This window comes from Salvia miltiorrhiza, chromosome 6, assembly GCF_028751815.1.
Source record: "Salvia miltiorrhiza cultivar Shanhuang (shh) chromosome 6, IMPLAD_Smil_shh, whole genome shotgun sequence".
Taxonomy (NCBI): domain Eukaryota; kingdom Viridiplantae; phylum Streptophyta; class Magnoliopsida; order Lamiales; family Lamiaceae; genus Salvia; species Salvia miltiorrhiza.
Window position 1 is genome coordinate 20,153,073 of NC_080392.1, and position 25,376 is coordinate 20,178,448.

Sequence of the window (25,376 nt, forward strand, 5' to 3'; positions counted from 1 at the left end):
AATATTTTTAGTATATATAAAGTCTATAATTAATGAGATATATTTAAAATTTTGGGCCCTCAAAATTATGTTACAAAATTATTATCAAATTAATTTGAAATTGATTTTAAATTGAATTTTAAATTTTTGACAATAAATTATGTTATCTAATATTGTTTAGTATACATAAAGCCTATAATTAATGAGATATATTAAAAAGAAATTGGGCCCTCAATTTTTTAGGGCCCTGGATGGTCGCCCATGCCCGCCCGCCCTCAGGGCCGGCCCTGTATCTTAAATGAAAGAAAAAAAAAGATACTACAAAGCATTTTATTCAAAGAAAAAGAAATGGAGAGGTAACATATCTTAAATGAAAGAAAAAACAATGCAGAGGTAACATATCTTTTGAAAAAAAACTTACTCATATCTAACTATAAAAGACTCAGCGCACGTAATAATAAGATACCTATTTCTCTCCCCCGGCATAAAACTCCAAAAAATTCTTGTAAAACTTACGAAATTCTTTCTAAATCCTTCACCTCTTTCATTTGATTTTGGTTTCTAGCTTCTATTTATTGTTTATTGCTGCGAACGGCGGTGGGGAGAGAGGGAAAATGGAAATAAATTAAGGAGAGAGGGTGCAAAACCAGAATTCTTGAACTATAACTGATTGTTGAGTTCTTGGCTGCTGAGTTTAGATCTGTTCACTTTTCCCTTTTCTTAAGGGAGCAGCGTTTCCTGGTCGGTCCTTTTATCCAAAATTGACAAAATTTGTTGTTTTCTCTTGCTACTTGAAGTCGCTGAAATTGTGTGTTTTTTGTGGAGTGTGTTTTCTCTTTTTGATGTTTTATTTGGTTAATTGTGTTGCTCAATTGTTATTAACGTCGAAGTTGGTATGTTCTGCACAGGGATGAAGCGTTTGCGGGATGATGTGTTTTTAAACCCTCAATTCAAGAGGCCATTTGGCTCTTCTTCTCGGGGAGAATCGTGAGCTTCTCTCTCTCCCTAATCATCTTCGCTTTTCAGTTTCTACATATCACGAATTGTTCTATGTTTAGTGATTTAATTGTGTTTATATTTGCTATCCCCTTGACGTTTGGTTGGTTTAATGTTTCTTCAGAAAAAGAATGTGGTTTTGTTGATCTCTTTGTAACCTAATCAACTGGATTCTGTTGTCGTCTTCTTGATCAAAATCATTTGGTACCGATTCTTGTCTTCTAGCTGAAGTTTAACTAGGTTACCTTGTAATTGGCAGCTGCAAGAATTGTAATGGAAATAGAAGATTAATTAGGCTAGTGTGTTATACTGATTGTTGTAGAGCTATCTGAGAACGAAATTACAGATCTTCATGCTTGTCGGTGCCTTTTGGCCATTTTCTTAGCATGCATTGCTTTAGCACTCGCACTTTCTCTTTCCTAGATGCTGGTTGGAATAGATGGGGGTTGAGGGCGAGATCTTGAGAGAGTGCTCATTAATTAACGAATGTATTGATTTTTTTTTCCACATTACTTGGTGCTATCTGTTAAACCTGTTTGCTGATAACTGATGAGTCTTACAAACTCATACTGACTAGGATTTCGTTGGTTGGAATTACTAAATAAAACCTTTAAAGAGTGTGAGGAAGTTAACTACAAATTCTCTTCCCGAGGGGCTGGTTGCGTTAGGTGGGTTTGGGGGGCGTGATTTTGAGAGATTGCTCATTTATAAATGACTATTGATTTTTTTTGGCTACATTACTTGGGGCTATATCCCAAACCTGATTGCTGATACTACTTATAAATTCATAATGACTAGGATTTCCGTTAGTTGGAATTACTAAATTAAATTTTCAAGAGCATGAGGAAATTAACATAAATTAATTTGAGTTTGACATGCAGCATATAGCTTTCACCAGCATTGAGTTGGATTTTAATAATAAATATGTTTGGGGGTAGTGTCGGTTGTTTGCTAAATATATTGAACTTAAATTGAGTCTTTTGTGTAAGGTATGGGCTGCCAAATCCTCCTATAGCCGGTGGAGGTGGGGATGGGGTTGGTGTTGGAAGTGGGGGTGGGGGTGGGGGTGGGGGTGGAGGAGGAGGTGGTGCTGGTGTCAGTGTTAATGGTGGAGGTGGTGGTGGAGGTAGCGGCAGTGGTACGGCTGTTACAGCTGGAGGTGCACAAAAGCTCACGACAAATGATGCATTGAGTTATTTGAAGGATGTTAAGGACATGTTCCAGGATCAAAGGGAAAAGTATGATAGGTTCCTTGATGTGATGAAAGATTTTAAGGCTCAAAGGTACATGGGTTTCACTAGGTTATATCTTCTTGCGTGCTTGGTATGAATGGGATGTTTTTTGGTAACTCATTATTTATTTTGACAGGATTGATACTGCTGGTGTCATAGCTAGGGTGAAAGAGTTGTTCAAAGGACATCCTAAGTTAATACTTGGCTTTAACACATTCTTGCCTAAAGGATATGAAATTACCCTAACTGATGAGGAAGAGGCTCCAGCAAAGAGGACCGTTGAGTTTGAGGAGGCTATTAGTTTTGTCAATAAGATCAAGGTGGAAAATTTTGTTACTTGTATAATAATACAAGATTTTAGCTTATGAGAAAGTCCAATAATATGATTCTATATCCATGGCATTTACCTGCAGAAACGTTTTCAAAATGACGATCACGTGTATAAATCTTTCTTGGACATTTTGAATATGTACCGGAAGGAACATAAGGGTATAAAGGAGGTGTATGAAGAGGTCTGCTTCTCTGCTGTTATCAATTCCTTATTCATTTTTTTTAATATTAGGTCCTAATATCTGTAGTTTCAGGTTGCAGCACTTTTTGAGGATCATCCAGATCTTCTTGATGAGTTCACAAGGTTTCTGCCAGATACTTCATCCACAGTGTCAGCTCCTCAGGCTTCTTTTGGACGGCATTCTTTTCATCGTTATGATGAGAGGAGCTCTGCCCTACCCACAATGCGACAATCTCATGTAGATAAGGTTTCTTTCTCTACATTTATCTGTGTACATGATTTGTCACTTCCTTGCTGAAATGCATGTTACACAAATTTTTAGCAACGGTCGCGAAGGGAGTCAAGGGACAGGATCATCGGTCCCCATGGAGAAAGAGATCTTAGCGTTGAGCGTCCTGATGTAGATGATGATAAAACTGTTACACGATTGCACAAAGAACTAAAGAAACATTCTGAAAAAGAAAATAGGGATAAGAAAAGTCGTGATCCTGATGACAGAGATCCTGACATCGAGAACAATGGGGACGCTACCATGCATCGGCCTTCTGAGAAAAGAAAATCTGTTCGGAAAGACTATGGGGATGATAAAGATGCATCAAAAAGTGAGTAGTTTATTTCAGTCTTCTTTAGTTGTATGGAAAAGCTGGTTTGGTTTCACGCGAATAATCATCTTTTTGCCTCACAAAATCATGAAGTTCTGATATGGAAATATCCTCACTTTAATACACCTCCAGAACTCTAATAATGAAAAGGAAAATAAATAAAAGGGAAAAAAGAAACTGAAAGACAAAAGAGGAGGAGAAAAGGAAACTACAAGAAAGCTCCAGTTGCCCTTTTTCTCCTAAATGATGTTAATTGTCTTGCTGTTCTTTTGTCATATTGGGATTTGTACCTATGCTCAGTTGTATTTGATCATTCCAGGTATGTACAGCCATGAGTTCAATTTTTGTGAAAAAGTGAAGGAGAGGTTGCGTAGTGCTGAGGATTACCAGGCATTTTTGAAATGCCTTCACATTTACAGTACAGAAATCATTACAAGAAAGGAATTGCAGAGTTTGGTATGAACATTGTGTGAATCACCATTTATTGTATATTTAGGCCTTTATGGATATTAGAATATGCGCATACCAAACATTTTTAGTCTCTTCTTACTTTCAGAAACTTAGTGTCTTCTGCTCTTCCCCATGTTTCATATTCAATATTTATTTATTCTTTTAGTTGCTTTCACGATTCATAACTTTGGCATATTTTCTTCTCTAACATCGGTCCTATATAAGTACTATTGAACTTATCCTTCTTTCGGCACATAGCGTCTTAATTTATTAGGGGATAAGTAATTCTTTTCCTCTCTCTAAATATTGTTTTTAGAGATTTAAAACTTAATATGTTCACTTTGATCCGGTTCTTATGCAAGGTTCTTTCAGGTTGCTGATTTACTTGGTAAATTTCCTGATCTCATGGAAGGCTTCAATGAGTTTTTGGAGCGCTGCGAGCGTTTAGGTAATCAGAGATTTCTACTTTGAAGAGCTTGATTTTGATTAAATTGCTTTTGCTCCTAATCAATTGCGTATTGTGCAGAGGGTTTCTTGGCTGGTGTTATGGGCAAAAGTATGTAACATTCCCTTTATTTGCTCATGCATCTATAAAATAATTCCTTTTTCTGTTGCATCAATTTCCAGTTGCCCCCTCCCCCCTCAAATAGTCTAATTCTTGCACCTATCAGCTGCCACTTAGCTTTTTGGGTTTTTATTCTGAGTCAGTTTTCTTGATAGCAGAAACATTATGGAATGAAGGAAATTCTTCAAAAACTTTGAAAATAGAGGAGAAAGAGAAAGAACCAAAACGTGAAGTGGAAGGAGGGAAAGAGAATAGATATAATTTGAAATACTGGGGAAAGTCCATTCAAGAGCTTGACCTTTCCAACTGTCAACGCTGCTCCCCCAGTTACCGGCTTCTTCCAGAAGACGTGAGAATGTTTTGCGCTTATTTTGAAACCTTGTTTAGGGTGGCTGTCTCGTTTTAATTTTTAATTTTTTTTTTTTTAATCGCGGCTTTCCTGTTGCAGTATCCAATACCCTCTGCTAGCCAGAGGTCAGAGCTTGGTGCTCAAGTTCTAAACGATCATTGGGTGTCGGTGACATCTGGCAGTGAGGATTATTCTTTTAAACACATGCGAAGAAACCAGTACGAAGAAAGCCTCTTTAGGTGTGAAGATGATAGGTATGTTACCGAAGAATTTGGCCACCATGTCCTGTATGCTTAACTATGAAAGTACAGCTAGTGTGATATTTTGCTATACTTATGTTCACTGCATAGGAGCTGTGTCCCCTTGTATTTTCTGCACTCTTACATATCATATAGTCGAATGAAAGTGTATCTCGAAAGTTCCCAAAGGGATGTTGATTTTTGTCCTTTCTGGTTTTGATTTACATATCAGATTTGAGCTAGACATGTTGTTGGAGTCTGTCAGTTCAACCGCAAAGCGAGCAGAAGAGCTTTTGAACAGTATTAATAACAACTCAATTGGTTCAGATAGTCACATACGAATTGAAGACCATTTTACAGGTTTGTCATTGTAAAAAATCTTGAGTAGGAACATGTTTCAAGAGCTATTCAACTCTGATCTCCTCTCGTCCAAAAAAAAAACACAAACCCCCCAAAACCAAGCAAAACGTAAAAAATGTATTAACATAAGAGGTATGCATATCAATGATGAAGGGGTGCTTCTCTTTTTTCTTGTAGCTCTGACTTTAAGATGCACTATTCAACTCTGATCTCCTCCCGTCCAAAAAAAAAAAACACGAACCCCCCAAAACCAAGCAAAACGTAAAAAATGTATTAACATAAGAGGTATGCATATCAATGATGAAGGGGTGCTTCTCTTTTTTCTTGTAGCTCTGAATTTAAGATGCATTGAACGCCTATACGGTGACCATGGTCTTGATGTGATGGACATTTTGCGTAAAAACCCATCTCTTGCATTGCCTGTTGTCCTAACCCGCCTGAAGCAGAAGCAGGAGGAGTGGACCAAGTGTCGTTCGGATTTTAACAAAATTTGGGCTGACATATATTCTAAGAACCATTACAAGTCTCTTGACCACCGGAGTTTCTATTTCAAGCAACAAGATTCAAAGAACTTGAGCGCAAAAGGTGAGTTAGAAACTATAGCTGTATATTCTTCCAGTTGTAATTCTTGTTCCATTTCTGGAATTTTCTTTGCTTTTCAAGGATTGCTGCTGAACCCTAAAGCAGTAAACAAATTGTACTTAGGTTCAGTTTAGTATGATAAGCTCTAGGTTTTTGTTATCTGCATCCCTTTTGACTTCAAGCCTTCGCCAATTGTTTGTTTCATGGAGCATCTACCCCCCACCACACAAGCTCACACACACCTCTCTTCATCAATTGTTATATTATGCTAAGGTCAGTACAGTTAAGTTCTATCTCTTCTATTTCTTACTGCCACTAAGAATCTTTAGTCATTTACAAAATCATATGTTTAACTTTTTGTTGTGACTTCATAGTACTATTAGCATCAATGTCACTAATTATGTATCACCTGTGCAACTAAATTATGATGCAACAATGTTTGCTATTCATCTTCCTTGTTCTAAGATACTTCTGATGGGCAGCCTTAGTTCTAAGTTATTAATGAGGCTTGGCATGGTACAATTGGCATGAGATCCATAATTCTTAGTTATCCTTGAATCACATTGGCAACTATATACAAATCAAAGATATTTGCCTTTTTGTCTATATTACTTTTTCTGAAAAGATATTGATTCATGCTCCCAATGGACAGCTTTAGTGGCAGATATAAAGGAAATCAAGGAGAAAAGGCAGAAAGAGGATAGTGTTCTCCTAACTATTGCTGCTGGAAATAGACACTCTATCGTTCCAGACATTGAGTTTCAATATTCTGATGCTGAGATTCATGATGATGTTTATAAGATTATCCAATACTCATGCGAAGAAGTTTGCTCAACAAAAGAACAAATCAATAAAGTTTTGAGATTTTGGACAACTTTTCTTGAGCCAATGCTGGGAATTCACTCCAGGCCAAATTGCTCTTTGGCTATCGAAGATGATGCTGCCACCAAGCATCAAATGATGAAGAATACTGTCACAGGCGTAGCTGAAGGTGAAGATAGTCTCCATGCCGATGTTCCTATGACAAGCTTGAAGCAACCGAAGCCCAACTGCAATGGTGATCTGTCTACATCTCCTCAACACAATTCAGGCAACCTTAGCTTAAAGAATGCAGAGGCCAAAGTAGGGCTTACAGCTGGCGAAAGATTAACCAACTCTGATGTAGCTCTTTCTTCTGGATCAGATGCTAATCTTGGTATGCATTTAGGATACATAATGAAGCATTTATACGTTCTGATAATTTAAGTTGGCAGTTGTGGTTTGTGAAAATTGTTTCACACTCACTATTTTGGCTGACAGACAATAGAATCTTTATATGAACTTTCTTTTACTTTTCATCTCTAGATTTTGATTTACTTTGTCTTCTTTAATTAATATTTATAATTTTAAGGGCATGGTGCAAACTTATCGCGATTGAATAATGGCCACTCCAAGGAAAATAATGGAGCCAAACCTATCACAGGAGATTTACACTCTTTAGAGGTATGGACTTAATAAATTAATACTTTCTGGCTTGATCTTCACAATTTATGCTTCCCTGTTTCACTCCCTTCTCACTCATTACTTATGCTATATATATACATGCCCTCTCTCTGTTGGGTTGCTATATTAATTATATATTTGGCTTTTGGGAATTGGGTCTAGTAAGACATGTAAAATGTTGCACTTCATCAGTAGTTTCTCAAACTCATTCTTGTGGGTACAGGTCGGGGAGACTGTGAGATTGAATCAATTGAAAAAGGGTGAGTTTGCAGACGGATCTAGACTATCTGGATACAAGGAAGATTCAATTGGTCCTTGTAAAAATGAGAAAGAAGAGGGTGAGCTGTCACCTAATGGTGATTTTGAAGATAATTATGGTGCCTATCAGGATGGCACTTCACCAGCCTTGCCTATGAAAAATCGTGGCACTGATGGCGTGCAATATGAAACAGGGAGTCGCGAAGAGAATTCTGCAGATGCTGCAGGTGAAAATGATGAAGATGCGGATGATGAGGACAGTGAGAATGTTTCTGTGGCTGGAGAAGATGTTTCAGGCAGCGAGTCTGCTGCAGATGATTGCTCACGTGAAGAGCATGAGGAAGAGGAAGACGGAGAGCACGACCTTGATGGTAAAGCTGAGAGTGAAGGCGAGGCTGAGAACACTAGCGAAGCTCTTGATACAGGAGCAGATGGTGCATCAGTACCACAGTCCGAACGTTTTCTTATGACTTGTAAACCTCTGTCCAAGCATGTGGCCTCTCCATTATTAGGTGATGGAAAGAAGGATCGACGGTTTTTTTACGGAAATGACACCTTTTATGTGCTGTTTAGGCTGCATCAGGTGTGAAGTTATGATTTTTTTGCGCGCTTTTTATTTGATTATCTCGTGGTAGTCATAATGCTCGGGATTAACACCACTATTCTCCGATTTCCTAACTCTTGATCCATTGAGGCTCTGATCATGAGACAGAGTTCTAAAATAAAGTTCATAAATGATCATAGAAACTTTATAAAGCAGGAAAGGCACTTCATTGGTTAACCTTTCCTATGATATTATTTTTGATGATGAACAATACTCTTTTCTATGTTACCAGACACTGTATGAGAGGATATTGTCAGCTAAGATGAATTCAGTATCTGGTGAATGTAAATGGCGAACAACAAAGGATGATAATGCTGATCCATATGCCAGGTTATTTAAAGGCATAGTTTAGTTTCTGAACATCTTGTAGCTATATTGCTTAACTGATTTAGCTGTAAGTTGTTTGCAGGTTCATGAGCTCCTTGTTTAATTTACTTGATGGATCTTCTGATAATACAAAATTTGAAGATGATTGTCGATCATTAATTGGAAACCAGTCTTATGTGCTCTTCACTTTGGATAAGTTAATATATAAACTGGTCAAACAGGTATTCTTCATTACGTTCTTCTGGATTTTCCTGAGTTCAGTATCCTCATATCTCTTGAGTACCGTGTTTCCTTTGCAGCTCCAAACTGTTTCAAGTGATGAAGTGGACTGTAAGCTTATTCAGTTGTATGAATACGAAGATTCTAGGAAACCGGAGAAGTATGTTGATTCAGTTTATTATGAAAATGTCCATGTCCTCTTGCATGAAGAGAATATATACCGGTTTCAATGTGTAGGTTTCACTTAATAAGTGCCTTCGCATATACCATTAACTTTGTGTATTACCTAAAAATTTGTTGCTGAGTTGTTTCATGTTTCTTGTAGACAACTTCACCAACCCGCTTATCTATCCAATTAATGGATGATGGAAATGAGAAGTCTGAAGTAGTTGCTGTTTCAGTAGATCCTAATTTTTCATCCTATCTTCATAACGATTATCTTTCGGTTGCTCACGGGAAAAAGTTATCATCACCAGTAATGCTGAATAGGTATTGATTGCAGTTCCAATCTTGAAATAGAGGAGCATCCCTTTCTTTTAAGAAATGGTTAAATTCAGTGGATTGACGCCCTGGCATTTCCTGAACAAAATGTATAAAATCAGCAGGGATGGTGGAAATGGTCTCAGTTGTTTCCAGATGTGTAAACGCTTTGGTCTTTTGAATATTGAATATGGACTTGAACCTGGATTACTGGGAATATTGAGTGATGAGATACATGGTTGTCACATCAATGAGTGCTGTTTTCTTCTTTGTTTGCTGAACTTTTATGATATAGTGAATAGCTTGTACACTTCTGCATTTGATTATGTACCGGTTACTAATTACTTATTTGGCACTTTCTTGTATTCTCCATGAGGTAGCCGGAATGATTAGAAAGGAAAATTCTTGATTGCGTGCAATTTGAAAGAACATTGATTTTGGTAAGGTTGTTATGCCTCGAAAAAGTAATGGTTTTGGGGATTCTGGAAACATTTAGGGCTACTCCCTACTACTACTGCTCCTTCAAACTGAACTATTGCCAGGCAAAATCAATGACAAGAAGATGAGGAAGATATACTTACCCAATATTCGTTTTTCATTTGAGCCCTATATTTCAGGATACACTAAAATTGATTGGTTTTCTGCTCAAAGTTTTGATTGGTTTATCTCTAAGCCTGATTGGCTTGTGACACGTGCAGGAATTTGCAAAAGTATGCTAACCTTGATGAATCTACTGCACTATCTATGGCTACAGAAAACGTTCTGATAATGAATGGGTTGGAATGCAAGATGGCTGCCTCCTCATTGAAGGTACTATTTATCTTGACCCTTTTGGATATGTTGGGAGTTTCGAGTCAATCATTGTAAACTCTCTTGTATGAAAAGTGAAATATACACACTTTTATAGGTGCTAATAGATCATTCTTGTTTGACCAATACAAATAAGGATTTCTAACCTAGCATATCTCTGTGAGGGACAAAAGCAGCTACCAATTACTAAGTTCTCAATCCAATTCTTACATTCATTATTCCATTTTTAATGCATTAAATTAATTCAGCACCACTGTAGTTTACAGATCTTATTGAAGATCTACAATTACCAAAAAAATTACAGTGATGGCTAGTCAGGGACAAATTAGGATGTTTGATTTCTTGGCATGCCCCAAGGCACGGTAAGTTCGGTAGACATTATAAATCTGGATTTTGGGGATGGGGGTTAGAGTTCTCATATGTTATTTGAGTTACTCGGGATCCACTTATTTGTGTTTGTGCTGTGCGGCAGGCAGTATTGCTTGTAGATCATAATACTGATACCATTCCTGATTGAGGGAAAGGTTACATTATGTAAGCATTAATAGAAAATTTAGAACCTCTTTGCATCCTTTTTTAGTTTGGTAAAATTCCTACTTTTCTTATGCTGAAGAGATCGAATTTTATATCATTAATTCTGCCTATTCAGTAGTTATGTTTGAATATTAGTTCTGTTTTACTCGTTATCTGAAATCTGTTTTTGGTAATTTTTTAGTTTTACCTTCGTTTGATGATAATGTGTATCAGATCTCCTATGTCCTAGACACAGAAGACTACTTTATTCGGTTAGGAAGGAGAAGGGAAAATAAACCAGCAAGATTGCACAATGCTCAGGCAAGGGTGCAGAGGTTCCGTGGGTTTCTGGCAGCATCTCCGTAATCCGGCAGTCCCCTTTCTATGACGCCATGAGGTACATGTGTTTTATATTTCAAGGATACGTGGTCTTTTTATTTATGCTAGTAAGTTTTTGATTCAAAAGATCTCTCGTCTTATATTTTTCTGCAGACTTTGCTGTCATTTGTCAGTTAAGGAATTGCCCCATCAAGTTCTGCCTGTTAGCCTCTGGATGAATCAAACAACCACGAGGGGCAGTTGCTTGAACCCGACCATGTTGTGCTCTTTAAGCCAGCAACAGGCTTGGCGTCTGTATATAAAAAAGGCTTGGTCGATAATCTTAATTGTAGAGTCTTTTATCATTTCATTATATATTTTGCTTTTTGCAGTTGAAAAAGCAGTCTCCTGCATGTTCTTGTTAATAGGGTTTACTGTATGTTTCTGGCAGTTATTTCCTGCTGGAATGATATTTAACAGGTAAGGATGGATGGGATTGTAACAGAATATAGCAGAATTTCCATGTTTTCAACATGTTTTCTTGGCTTATGGCAATGTGTATACTGTATAGAGTCGTTTACACGTGCATTATGTATTTTCAACTTCAGATCAAGTTTCATCTTATTCAATCCTTTTCCTCTGTGTGTGTGTGTGTGTGGAATTGAGTATTTTCAACTTCGCTCTCTCTCTCTCTCTCTCGTGTGTGGCTTGTGCAGGATTGATAGCCCTTGCTATGGCTGGGCTCTGATGAAGCTGCTCGAGGTGCTTCCCTATGCTCAGGTTGAGCAAATGCCCTTCTTTTGTTTAATTACAGACTTGCCACTGGATTGACGAATATCTATTTACTTTAATTTATTTATTTTTTGGAAATTTCGCAGGTTATGTGAAAAAGTCGGGTGTAAGTTAGGCTCATACAGCCAAAGATTTGATTTAACGGTTTTCGTGGAAGTTGCTTCATCAGAACTACATTCATGTAGTTTTGTAGTCCTAGGAGGAGTTTTAATAAAAGTTGTGGAGTGTATTGTGCGTGGTGAAAGAGTCTCACTTAAGAGTAATAGTTTAGTGGGATGATCTAATCCTTAATTGTTTATGATGTAAATTCATTATTTTAAATTGAAAATTAATGAGTACATTATTTTTGATTAATTTTGAATTTAATTAAAAGAATTAAGAACTGTTAAGGATGAAAGAAGACAACACGGCAAGAGTAACGAGGAAAATTAGAGGGAAATTAAATTGCACCATTTCAATTTCCCACCAAAACAGTTGTTCATATGAAGAGATCTCTGTATCCACTAGTGAAGATGGGTAAAGCCCAAACTGAATAAAGATGTCACCATGGATCAAAAATGTCATTGCTCAATTACTTCTTCAACATTAAAATAGCAATGGGCAAATTTTTACTGGAGCTCAAATAAAGGCAGCAACATCTTTTGGCATAAGCACAAGGACTATACCTAGGGGTGAGCATCGGTTCGGTTCGGTGCAAAACCGAACCAAAAACTCAAAATCGAAAATCGAACCGATGGTTAAAATTGGAACCGAACCGAACCGTACCAATTGGGGGTTCGGAACCGAACCGAAACCGAATCGATAAAACCATCGGTTTCGGTTCGGTGTACCGAATCGAACAATGCAATTTTTGTATTTTATTTTTTTCAAAAATACCAATTAAAAATTGTAAAATAATGTAAAATACACAAATTTCAAATGTCAAATCCCCACAACATGAACATGATAAATAATTATATATTATAATTGTGAATTAGGGTTTTAGTTTTAGGTTAAAAAATTAGAAAAATAATTATATATAATAAAATATTAATATGTATCGGTTCGGTTCGGTTTAAAACCGAACCAAAAATAGAAACCGACATCAAACCGAAAATTTTCGGTTTTTACTTTTCAAAATCGAACCGAAAATCGAACCAATAGAATTGGAACCGAACCGCACCAATCCAGTTCGGTTCGATTCGGTTTTCAGTGTCGATTCGGTTTCTGCTCACCCCTGACTGTTCATTTCAAGTCTGCCTGTTCATTTCAAGTCAAGCAAGGTACACAACATATCCATAGCAAAATGGTAGATGAGGAGAAAATAAAGTCATTATCTGTGCTAGAAAGATCAAGCGTTAGAAAAATGGCTTCAAAATTAGACATGAGCAAATCATTATTGGGTTCATGAATCAAACAAAAAGAATTTGCATTATTCGCTATTTAAAATTAAAATTCAGGAATATTTGTATGAATTATTAAAATTATGGGCAGAATTTCATATGCAGTATGATTACGTAGCTCCAACTATAAACAAAAAAAGATGGAAGATGTTAAGAAATATTTTTGATGAAAAATGTATTAAAAAAATGAGTCATTCTAATTACCATAGTTAAGTGCCTAATGAATTCCATAAAATAAACTGAGGGGGTTATTCGTTGTGGATTTTCACAGACTTTAAAAAGTCCATGGATTTTAAATTCCATGGAATTCACATAGATTCCAGACGACCTTCAAAGAATTCGTGGTTGGATTTCACCCCGATTTTCACTGATTTTCGAAGAATTTGAGGGATAATTCTGGAATTGAAATCCATGATGCCAACGCCCGCTGAGTCCCAGCACAGCGAGCGCTAGGAGTAACTATCTACTAATTGTGATATGGTCCAATCATTGTAAATGTCGCCCATCATTGTATATGTCTTTCCACTACCAGTCTGCAACAAATTATCCAAGATTTGATTATTGTTTCAAACAACCACAACATTCATATCATATGGTCCAATAACAAACTTCCACAATGATACCTACCTGTCCATAAGCAAACATGCAGCTGTTATACCCAGACATGCAATTATCCACCATGGGTAGTCCAGCAACTTTGAATAGCTTTTCCTAAACAATCTCAGAGTATCCAAGTCAGTACCAAGAGCCATTGTCGGAGTTATACTACCCAACGCACGCTCAAACCCAGCGAGCGCTGGACTTTCTCAACGGGTGCGGAGTTCCGGCGCTCGCTGGCTTCTTGGCCGCGGGCGCTGGAACTCAGCGCTCGCTCAAAACTCCATGGATTTCAATTCTCGTGGTTCTTGGCCGGATTTCGTCGTGTGTATTTTTTGGATGAAATCCATGAAAGTCATTCCGGATTTGAAGTCAAAGGAATAACGAATACACCTAGATTTGTATGGATTTTAAAAAGTCTGAAACGATTACACCCAAATTTATATGGACTTTTAAAAGTCTTGAACGAATACACCAAGATTTCTGCAGACTTTTAAAAGTCTGGAACGAATACACCCAGACTTTTAAAATCCATAGAAATCTATTAAACTCCACAACAAATACACCCCCCTGAATCATGCAGCACAATAGGAAGGATGACAGTCACATCTAAAGAGAAAAATAAAAAATAAGTCGCGCGATAATCGTCTATGTTTATGCTTGCGTTCCCCTTATCTTCCACAACTTGGACTGAAATGCTTCAGTAGTCTTCTGCCTTTTTAATAGTGCTCTTTACGTACAATGAATTCACATGTGGCATCGATAAAATTGATATCTATTCTCTAGAGATCGAAAACATAATCTAATGCATCATTATAAATAAGAATGTGTAAAATTTTTAATCCGTCTAAAGCTATATCAAGATGAAACAACCCAATAACTAAAAATCATGAAATGATTATATATATAACAATTTGCCCATGACAATAATATAAAGAGTCAATAAAGAGTCAACTTTTGAGATAGTCATATTGAGCAATGAAATTCGATATTTGGCTATCAATCATAAAAACATAAAATTTGACAATTTTTTGTAATTTCAAATTGTATTGCCATTAATTTGGGCGGTGTAAACACAAATTTTATATGTATTCAATTTAATGAAATACAAAAATGTGTACAAATCAAAAATATATGGATTAAAATGATTTGTATGCAGGTTGCGATTCTCGACTTGATCCTCTGATAATCTGATTATCCTCTTCAAATGTTACCTGAAATATTTGGAGGGAAGTTCGCCTTCTTGATCTCCTTGGATTTGATTTGATGACTTGAACTTGAATTTGATATGTTTCTTGAGATCTTTGGAGGGAAGTTCGCCTTCTTGATCTCCTTAGATTTGATTTGATGACTTCAACTTGAATTTGAATTTGATGACGTCAATCCAGAGGGCTTCCACCTTATTTCTGAATTAAATGTTGACTTGACGAATTTGATGAAGAACGCGTTGACTTCCTTGTAGAACGCCTTGAACCTTGAGCTTTGGGCTTTATAACGTTGATGCAGAGGGTCTGCGCCTTATTTCTGGATCAAGTGTTGGATTTGACTTGAGCTTTTGAGTTGCTTCCACGAAGAACGCCTTGATTGTTGGTAGGGGTGAGCAAAATCGGACTAAATCGGACCGAACCAATCGGTTTTTTCGGTTCGGGTTGGTTTTGGTCCATGTATTGGTCCGGTTCGGTCCTATTTTCTTGGACCGAAAATATTTCGGTTCGGCCCCGGTCCCGGGGAGGCCAAAACCAACGAAAACCGGACCGAACCGAATATATATATTTTAAATATATATTTAATATTTTTATAAATATTATTAATATTTTTATTAATATATTAATATTTTTATTAATTTCTAATATTTTTATTAATTTTCTAATGTTTTATTAATATTTTTATTAATTTTTAATATTTTAAAAATGGTCGGTTTTGGACCGAACTGGGCCGAGAACCGATGGCGGTTTCGGTTCGGTCCTAGAGTTTCAGTTGGTCCGGTTCGGTCCAAAAAATATTGAAAATTCGGTCCTCGGTTTTGTCGGTTCGATTCGATCCGGTCCGGACCGACTGCTCACCCCTAATTGTTGGAGATGACTTCGTTATAGTGAATTACTCCTTCAATGCTTGAGGTCTCAAATGATTTGTGTGTGTATGAGCTTCCTACATCTCATATTTATAGTTGTAGGAAAAGCTAATTAAGGAAGCTTAGGGTTGGGCTTCAAAGCCTGAGCCCGTAAATATTGGGCCTTGGGCTGAGGTGGCATGATCTTATTGTATCATTTTGATTTATTTCCTTTTATGCAGAATTTGACACATGGCAGTTTCTGGTTGGCCAATAAATTTATATAATTAAATATCAATTATATATCTATTTAATCTTGAAATTATATTTAATTTAATTCCAAAATATAAAATAAAATATATAATTTAATATTTAATTTATAATTTCCACATGGCACGATTTAATTGGCCATAAATTTTAATTGCCTACAGGTGGACCGAATCAGGTTTGGCGCGCGGGTTCAGAGAGTACTTTTGAAACTAATGTTATAATTGTGCCAAAAATACCAAATTATTTGGAACAAATGAGAATATTAGTGCCAAAAGTACCAACATAATATTTTTTTTAAACAATTTGGTAGTTTTGGCACTAATGACAATATTAGTGTCAAAAGTACCAAATTACTTGGTATTTTTTTTTGTTCTAAATAATTTGATACTTTTGGCACAAATTATAACATTAGTACTAAAAGTACTATCCGAACCCGTGTCCAACCCATGCGCCAACCCGATCCGGCCTGCTCAAATTAAAGATAATATAATTCGAAATTATAAAAAATGATCAAAATTTATATTTTTAAGATGAAGGGTCAAATTCCCTCAAAAAAAAAAAAAGGGATGAAGGATTAAATATTAAGTTCCAATCTTCAATATGAATACATATTTTCTAATATAAATTACATTCTATCACAAACACGCATAGCCTCTAATATTCACAGTCTATCCCAACCCATTATTTATAAGAAACTTGCACAAGAGGGCAATGTAGATTACATTGTAGGGAACGTAAATGCAGAGAATCTATTATCCCTAGTCCATGCCAAATTTCAAAAATACAGTAACAGTACTTGAAAATAAAAATCACATTCGAAAACTATGACAAACTGTACAATTAAACGAAAAAAAAAAATCTTGCCAATTAAACATCGACACATACAATAGAAGCAGGGCAAAGTGTACAATTAACTATGGGATATATAAAAGAGGAAACTAATAAACAAATACCAAAAATTAAAAAATATAACTTTTTTAGCTCCTCTTTAAAACTAACTCTTTTGTATACCAAAATCTGTGAAAGGACTAAAATACCCCTTACGGTCCCCACCACTCGAAGCCAAAGTCAAACCCGTGTCCACGATGGCGACGATCGTGGACACGACCGTCGTGTCCATCGTGATCACGATGGTGTCGCCGACCATCGTGTACACGCGAGCCGTCGTGTCCAACGTGGGCACGATGGTGGACACGACCATCGTGCCCATCGTGGGCACGCGAGCCATCGTGCCCAACCCGTCCATCGTGTCCACCTCGGACGACGAGGCCCCCATCGTGCCCACGCCGGACGACGAGGCCCCCGACGTGCCCACCCCGCGAGCGCGCGGTCGTGCCCACGACGGTCGAGGCCAATTGCCCGTGGGCACGATGGCCACGATGGGCCGAGGGGACGATGGAAGCTCACGATAAATGGCTCGAACGTGGTCACGACGCCGTGAACTCCGGAATGTCATTAATGAAGTGCAGATTTGGTGAATCTTTTCGGTTGAGACTAGGAATAACTTTTGTGATGAAGAGGTTGTTGGTGATAATAATTGTGGAAGCTTGTAGTTGTTGTAAGAACGAAAGAAATCCAAAACCACGAATTAAAACCAAAGAACGAAACAAAAAGAACCACGAATTAAAACCTACACCCTAATCAAAGAAATCCAAAGATCAACCATAAAGGAAGAAGAAAACAACAAGAGGCGACGTTCCTTCGTTCATCTCGCTTCATATAAAGGTATGTATGTTTTGTTCCTCCGTCTACTACTCACAAGCATGAAATATGAAAAAAAAACGTGAAAAAACATTCTAAAAATGGCTTTTATGATTGTTTCGTTGTTTGAACGTTTTGATCTCATGGAAGTATATATGTTGATCATGAATATTGTTTATTTTGTTTCAAATAGGTCACACATTAGAGTTTATGTTTCGACGTCATGTTATTAGGGTTTAGGGTTTAGCCCACATGTTCGAAGCACACCATCGTTGTCACGATGGCACTCACGATCGTGGCCACGATCGTGTCCACGATCGTGGCCACGATCGTGAGTGCCATCGTGATCATGATGGTGTGCTGCGATCGTGGGGTTGACAGTCCATGTTTTAAGGTACTTTTAATGGTTTTCTGACTGTTTATATTACATTTTGTTAATTTCAGATGTCGGGGCGACGTATTATGATACATCATGGCGGTCGTTGGGAGTGATCAACATATATAGATGGGGAATTCTTTGTTGCGTATATCGATTTCGGTACAATTAATCGTGCTAACCTCGTGGATCTTATTAGAGAGGGTTTGGGAGATCGAAATGAGACCGAATATACGTTATGGTACGTCACAAACATCAATGGTATTAAAGCAAAAGTTCTATTGAGGGGAGATATGGAGTTGCTTCGATGGTTAGCAGATCCTAGAGAGGATCCAGAAGTTTATGTGATTGAGAAAGGCGGTTCTTCCGGCCCCGATAGTAATGTGAGCCGCAACACTATGAGAGGATGTACCTCGGTTGTACATCTTGATCAAAGAATGCCGTATCATGAGGAAGATGATGAAGAGGTATTCGATGAGGATTATGAGGAAGATGAAGCAGAGTCTACATCTGAAGACGATGTGGAAGATCGTCGCAATGAGTTGCGACATTTTTCATCGGATTATCAGACTGCAAGCTATGTTGAGCATGAACATGGCTCGCGCGATTGGGATATTCCATTTCCGCACATTGAAAGTATATTACAGTTGGGGTGGGAAGAGTATCATCCAATAGCCTACGGACTGCTCGAGGTAGGGGCTATATTTCGATCCAAAGTAGAGTTGAGGATAGCTATAGGAATTTATCATTTGGAGCACTATCTAGAGTTTGCAACCGATCGTTCTACAGATTCTCGTGCAGTGTACATATGCAAGAGTGGTAGGAAGAACTGCACTTTTAGATTATGTGCAGTAGAGGCTGCAACTCTTTGGAGAATTACTAAGTTGACATTGGATCACACATGTCAGGCGGATTTGAATCGTGCTACTACAGCACGGTCTGTGAGTGGCGAGGTGGCTGCATATTATTTTGCCAAAAAATTAATCGATGAGAAGGTTGTTTTGAGGCCAAAGGAGATGATTGCTGAGATGCGTAGTAAGTATGGCGTTCAAATGCTATATTGCTTCGCAGTCAGAACTAGGCAGCAGGCGATAGAGAGAACGTATGGTGACTTCAATATGTCATATGTGAGGCTTCCATCATATCTTTATCTATTGAAACAACGTAATCCAGGGACTGTTTATGATTTGCAGACGACTCGTGAGGGAGTGTTCTGCCACATGTTTGTTGCCCTCGGGCAAAGTATTCGGGCTTTTGAGCAGTATCTTCGACCGGTGATTGTAATAGACGGAACCCACTTGAAGGGAAAGAACAGAGGAGTGTTATTTGTTGTTGTGACAAAGGATGGGAACGATCAAGTGTTTCCTCTAGCAATTAGCCTCGGACCAATAGAGAACGATGAGTCGTGGACTTATTTTCTCTACAATCTACGGCGGTGTTACAATCCTCCAGAAGATTTATTAATTCTGAGTGACCAACATAAAAGCATTCGGAATGCAGTTCAAGCCGTGTATCCAAATGCATTCCATGGACTGTGTTATCACCATCTGTTGAAGAATCTAACGCCCTATGGGAAGACAGTGGCCACAGTCTTCTATGAAGCAGCATATTCTTATCGTCACGAAGTGTTCGAAAAAAAATTTTCATTGCTGCACGACGCTAGTCCGGATGGAGCTCACCGACGACTTTCTCAAATTGGACCGGAGAGGTGGGCTAGGTCAAAGTGTCCGGTGCAACGCTATGGATTTATGACGTCTAATGCAGCGGAATCGTTTAACTCTCGGTTGTGGTGGGCTAGGCGTTTACCAGTGTGCTCTTTACTTGAATCGTTTCGCACACTTTTGGAGGATTGGTTTGACGAGCGACGTACATCGTCTGAATCGAGAGATCATGTGTTAACGGTGTCTACGTTCAACAAGCTATCTAATTCTGTGCAAGCAAGTCTCTCTCTTACTGTTCGAGCCACCACCGGACTTGTGTATAAAGTTGAAGAGGATGATCAACAATATCAAGTCGATCTTCAGAATTGGACTTGTGAGTGTCGAGAGTTTGATGAGGATAAAATTCCATGCAAGCATGCGGTTGCCGCTATAAGGTATGTAAAATTTATTTACTTTTTAATTACTTTTTAATCTGTTTTTAAGCCGAAATTATATTGTTTTATTAGGTGGGCGGGCAATGGTTTGAATGTGTACGATTTCGTACACAAATATTTCAAACAATATGAGTTGACACAAACTTATGCCGAACATGTTAGTCCAATACCACATCCGAGTGAATGGAATGTGCCAGGAGATGTCTTATCAATCTATTGTAGTCCGCCCGATCCGGAGACTCTACGTCAGTCTGGGCGTCCAAAGATGAGTCGTACTCGGTCAACAGTTGAAGGACTACCCTCACGACGGCGTCAAGTGTGCTCTAGGTGTAATGGAACGGGACACAATAGAAAAAAATGCACAATATCTATCCCTGTGGGTGGGGTGGATTTGAATGTTCCATTTCAAGAAGCAGAGTTTGAGGAAACTTCTCAGGATCCTTCTCATGCCACAGATGAACCATCTCATGATACGGAGGAAGCACAACCGACCCAGAGACGTCGGAAGAAAAAAAGATGTAGCAATTGTGGAGAAGAGGGTCATGATATTAGAGCATGTCCAATGCCCCTCCGTGAATAAATGTAAGTTGTTAAACTTTTTGTCACTTCTTAGAACGAACTTTGTGTCCAATATCTATTTTAATGTTCATTTAGTATGAATTTTATCCGTTTTTTGTATCAATTGAGTTTTTGATAGTGGATGTTGGTGTTTTTAACACAGTCTGCCGTGATCACGATGGCAGCCTCCCATCGTGATCACGATGGGAGGCTGCTATCGTGATCACGATAGGAGCCTCCCACCGTGATCACGATGGGAGGCTGCCATCGTGATCACGATAGGAGCCTCCCACCGTGATCACGATGGGAGGCTGCCATCGTGATCACGATAAGAGCCTCCCATCGTGCTCACGATGGGAGGCTGCCATCGTGATCACGGTGGGAACGAATCTGTCATCGTGACATTCATTGGGTCTCCGTGAGTAAGGCATATTAAAACGATAATTTACAACAACAAAAACATCAATTTACAACAACAAAAACAACACAAATAAACATCAATCTATAGGGGTGAGCAAAACCGAACCGAAACCGCCAAACCGAACCAAACCGAATCAAATCGGGCGGTTTGGTTCGGTTTTTGTAAGTAAAATGGTTCGGTTCGGTTTGAAAATTTATAAACCGTAAAATTCGGGTTCGGGTTCGGTTTTAGAAAAACGGTTCGGTTTTGAAACCGAACCCGCCCGAATTAAATATTAATATAATATATTATATATTTTTAAAATAATTAATTATTAAATAAATAAATAAACAATAAGGTTTTAGGTTTCAATTAATTTTCAAATTCCAGATTTTAGTTCTAGGGCTTCTCACCCTTTCTCTTTCCCTATTTCTGCCGCACCCTTTCCTCCTACCCACACCCGCCGCCTCGCCGGCGCCACCCCTTCTGCGCCGAGCCTTGCCGCCCCCAGGCCCCAGCCTCACCACGAAGTCGTCGCCCAGGCCCCAGCCTCGCCGAGAAGTAGTCGCCCAGCCCCAACCTCACCGCGAAGTCGTCGTCCAGCCCCAGCCTCGCTGCGAAGTAATCGCCGAGCCCCAGCCTCGCCGCGAATCGATCAAGCTCTGAATCTGAGGATTGCGACCAGTTTATGCATTCCAGATTTGTGCCCTCTTCATTATAGTTTAATTTTCATTGAATTTTTCAATTGTGAAATCGTGCCTTTTGAATTTGTGGCACCTGATGTATGGCCCCAACACCTCTTTTCCATTTTTTCAACTGAATTCATGTCTCTTGAATTTGTGGCACCTGATGATTTTTTTTTCAATTTTTTTGGCCTTGGCTTGCAATGGATTTTTAGTAATAGGAAACGGTTTTCGCCAAACCGAACCGAACCGAACCAAAAATTTACGGTTCGGTTTGGTTCGGTTTTGACCAGTCAAACGGTTTGGTTTGGTTCGAAATTTTTTAGGCGGTTTGGGTTTCGGGTTGGGTATTTCGGTTCGGTTTCAACCCAACCCGCCCGAATGCTCACCCCTATCAATCTACAACTAAAAAGATTTAATCGTCCTGACGATAAAAAACTCCACGGAGTAAGAAAAAAAACGGGTCTCCGTGGAATCGGTACGCAGCATACCTTTGATCAACCTACAACAACAAAAAGCAAAAACGTTTTACTTAAAATTATGTAAACTTATTAGAAATAACGATATGTAATACAATAATAGAGAAATCATACCGAACATAAGTAGGTAAAGTCCTCGTCGCTTATTCGAATGTCGTTATGCAAGGGATCCCATTTCACATTTTCATCCTTAATGAGTTGCCGAAATAAAAGATATCGGGACCTCAGCGTGTGAATCTTAACGGCGTAAAAATGTCTACTATGATTCACATCAAAGTAGGCATTCATTTTTTCAGTAAGGCGACGAGCGCGGTCGATTTCCAAATGCTGTGGACTACCATCCCAAACCTCATTGTCAACCATCCTCATCAGCTTTAGTAGGAAGTAATACTCCATATCCTGGGTCCATTCGTTCCTTGGATCATCGGTGAACCACATTTCACGTTGAAGCCAATCTAGAGTGTTTAGATAATTCATTTTGTGCGGAAAAAAAAAGTTATGAAAATAACTTAAAAGGTTTAGTGATATGAGGAGTGGGGGTTTGATCCCATTAAATAGAGAGTAATACTATTGCACCCGTGATCATTGTAGGCACGATGGTAGCCATCGTGGGCACGAGGGACACGATCGTGGGCACGATCGTACCATCGTGCACACGATCGTGGGCCACGATCGTACCATCGTGGGACACGATGGACACGATCGTGGGCACGATCGTGGCCCACGATGGCAATCCATGTGTGCCCATGGTGGTCACGGGCGCAATAGTGTTTAACTATTTTGAATGACAACTAGTCACGGGTGCATTTTTCGGAAAATGTGTTCAAACTCACGGGAAAGCATAATTAATGAGACGAATCAATTATGTCCCACATGTTTTTCGAATAAAGTGTACGATTTCACGGCGTCAAAGATCGTGGACACGGTCGCTGCCATCGTGGAGCACCATCGTGTTCACGGCATGACCCCACGATCGTGCCATCGTGAGCACGATGGACACGATCGTGGTCCACGATGGCAAGGGATGTGCCCATGCCACTCACGAGTGCAATAGTGTATAATTTTTTTGGAATGACAACTCGAAAGTCACGGGTGCAATTGTATATAACTCATTCTCGTACTCTATTTAAGGGATGAGGGGATGAGGAGGTCTCATATCACAAAGCATTTTGAGTTAATTTCATAACTTCGTTTTGTTACAAAATGAATTATCTCAATACCATAGATTTCCTTCAACGTGATATGTGGTACCCCGCCGATAGGGGTGATTACAAGTGGACGGCTCAAATAGAGTACAAATTTCTCACAAGGCTATTGAAGATGGTCGACTGCGGACAGTGGGATGGCAATCCCGAACATCTGCAAGATGGTCGACAACGCAGACTTTGTCAAGGTATGAACTGTGAATTTGATATACATCACCAGCTTAATTTTTACCAGGCTAAGATAAACCAGTTGAGGGACCGATTTTTCAAATTTGGAAACCTCCTTGAGGATCCCAGTGTGAAATGAGATCCCATGCATAACACAATGGAAATCAGCGTCGAACAGTTGCAGGCGTATAGTGCGGTATGATACAAACATTGTATTACATATACTAATTTCTATAATTTCACATAATGTTAAGTAAACCTTTTTTGTTGTAGGCTGATGGAGGCTATCTTGCGTACCAGTGGCACGGAGAACCGATGTTTTTCTTGCTCCGTGGAATTTTTTATATTGAAGAGGATGATTAAATTATTTTAGAATTGTTGGTATGATTGGAATAAAGAATGTATGGTGTGTTAGCATAATGAATGCCGATCGTGTTAGCATAATTCTATTGTTTGTGTAAAATATGTTATCAAACTATAATACATTCTATGAAATCTTATAAGTATTTTCAAACTAGATATTTTGTAGATCTCAATGTATATAACCTCAAATAGTTTAATTTTGATTAGAAACAAAGGTTGAGTGATAAAATATGATTTTAAACATAATATAATACACTAACAAGTCAATAATCGTATTTAAATTTGAAATTGAATGATTTTAATAACCACACGATGACTACCACAAGCCATCGTGTCCATGGTCGTGAGTAAGACATCGTGTGCACGATCGTGGGCGCGTTCGTGGCCGACCATCGTGCCCACGACGGTTGGACACGATAGCCATCGTGTCCAACCATCGTGGGCACGATGGTCGGCCACGAACGTGGCCACGACATTTTTTTTATCGTGTGATGTTTATTTCTTGAAATTTATGATGTTATATTCGATTATTTAACATTCAACATGATATATATCTTCTAAAAAACATTTTAATACATAGTTTATTGAAAATTTTATCGTAAAACACATAATTCTATTGTTTGTGTAAAATGTGTTATCAAACTATAATACATTCTATGAAATCTTATAAGTATTTTCAAACTAGATATTTGTAGATCTCAATGTATATAACCTCAAATAGTTTAATTTTGATTAGAAACAAAGGTTGAGTGATAAAATATGATTTTAAACATAATATAATACACTAAACAAGTCAGTAATCGTATTTAAATTCGAAATTGAATGATTTTAATAACCACACGATGACTACCACAAGCCATCGTGGCCATAGTCGTGAGTAAGACATCGTGGGCACGATCGTGGGCGCGTTCGTGTCCAACCATCGTGATCACGATGGTTGCCCATGATGGCCATCGTGTCCAACCATCGTGGGCACGATGGTTGGACACGAAGGTGGCCGTCGTGGGCACGGTCGTTTGGGGAGGGGAAGGGGAACACGACGGGAGGGTAGGACACGATGGGAAGGACACGACGGGAGGGTCACGACGGGAGGGAAGGACACGATGGGAAGGACACGACGGGAGGGTCACGACGGGAGGGAAGGACACGACGGGAAGGACACGACGGGAGGGTGACGACGGGAGGGCAGGACACGATGGGAGCTTCACATCGTGCTCACGATGGGAAGGCCCCATCGTGATCACGGCAGCCCATCTCACCTTCACGGTAGTCACCATTACCAATAACATACGATGGCAATATACAAAAATCAACATCAAATAAAGTGAACAACATACCAAATTAAAAGCAAATAACATGAAATATGTCTCAATAAATCTCA

At 38.7% G+C, this 25,376-nt stretch overlaps 1 protein-coding gene across 5 annotated transcripts; it reads left to right on the forward strand.

Annotated features, from left to right (window-relative positions):
- Positions 1 to 429: 429 nt before the first annotated feature.
- On the forward strand, positions 430 to 11,505 carry LOC130987392 (paired amphipathic helix protein Sin3-like 2). Of its 5 annotated transcripts, none has more exons than XM_057910908.1 (25): positions 431 to 720; positions 888 to 966; positions 1,965 to 2,258; positions 2,344 to 2,527; positions 2,621 to 2,719; positions 2,792 to 2,965; positions 3,041 to 3,320; positions 3,640 to 3,776; positions 4,143 to 4,218; positions 4,297 to 4,326; positions 4,491 to 4,684; positions 4,784 to 4,938; positions 5,156 to 5,283; positions 5,614 to 5,868; positions 6,518 to 7,060; positions 7,256 to 7,347; positions 7,571 to 7,685; positions 7,800 to 8,188; positions 8,442 to 8,539; positions 8,619 to 8,757; positions 8,836 to 8,988; positions 9,081 to 9,244; positions 9,934 to 10,045; positions 10,793 to 10,955; positions 11,051 to 11,505. In XM_057910908.1, the coding sequence occupies exons 2-24, from the start codon at positions 890 to 892 to the stop codon at positions 10,922 to 10,924; spliced, it is 4,020 nt and encodes a 1,339-aa protein (XP_057766891.1). In that variant the 5' UTR covers positions 431 to 720; positions 888 to 889; the 3' UTR covers positions 10,925 to 10,955; positions 11,051 to 11,505. The 5 variants fall into 5 exon arrangements, 4 of the variants coding, with proteins under 4 accessions (XP_057766891.1, XP_057766892.1, XP_057766889.1 ...); XM_057910909.1 differs by having other exon boundaries at positions 4,494 to 4,684; XR_009089713.1 differs by having other exon boundaries at positions 430 to 720; positions 7,571 to 8,188; positions 10,809 to 10,955.
- Positions 11,506 to 25,376: the final 13,871 nt, after the last annotated feature.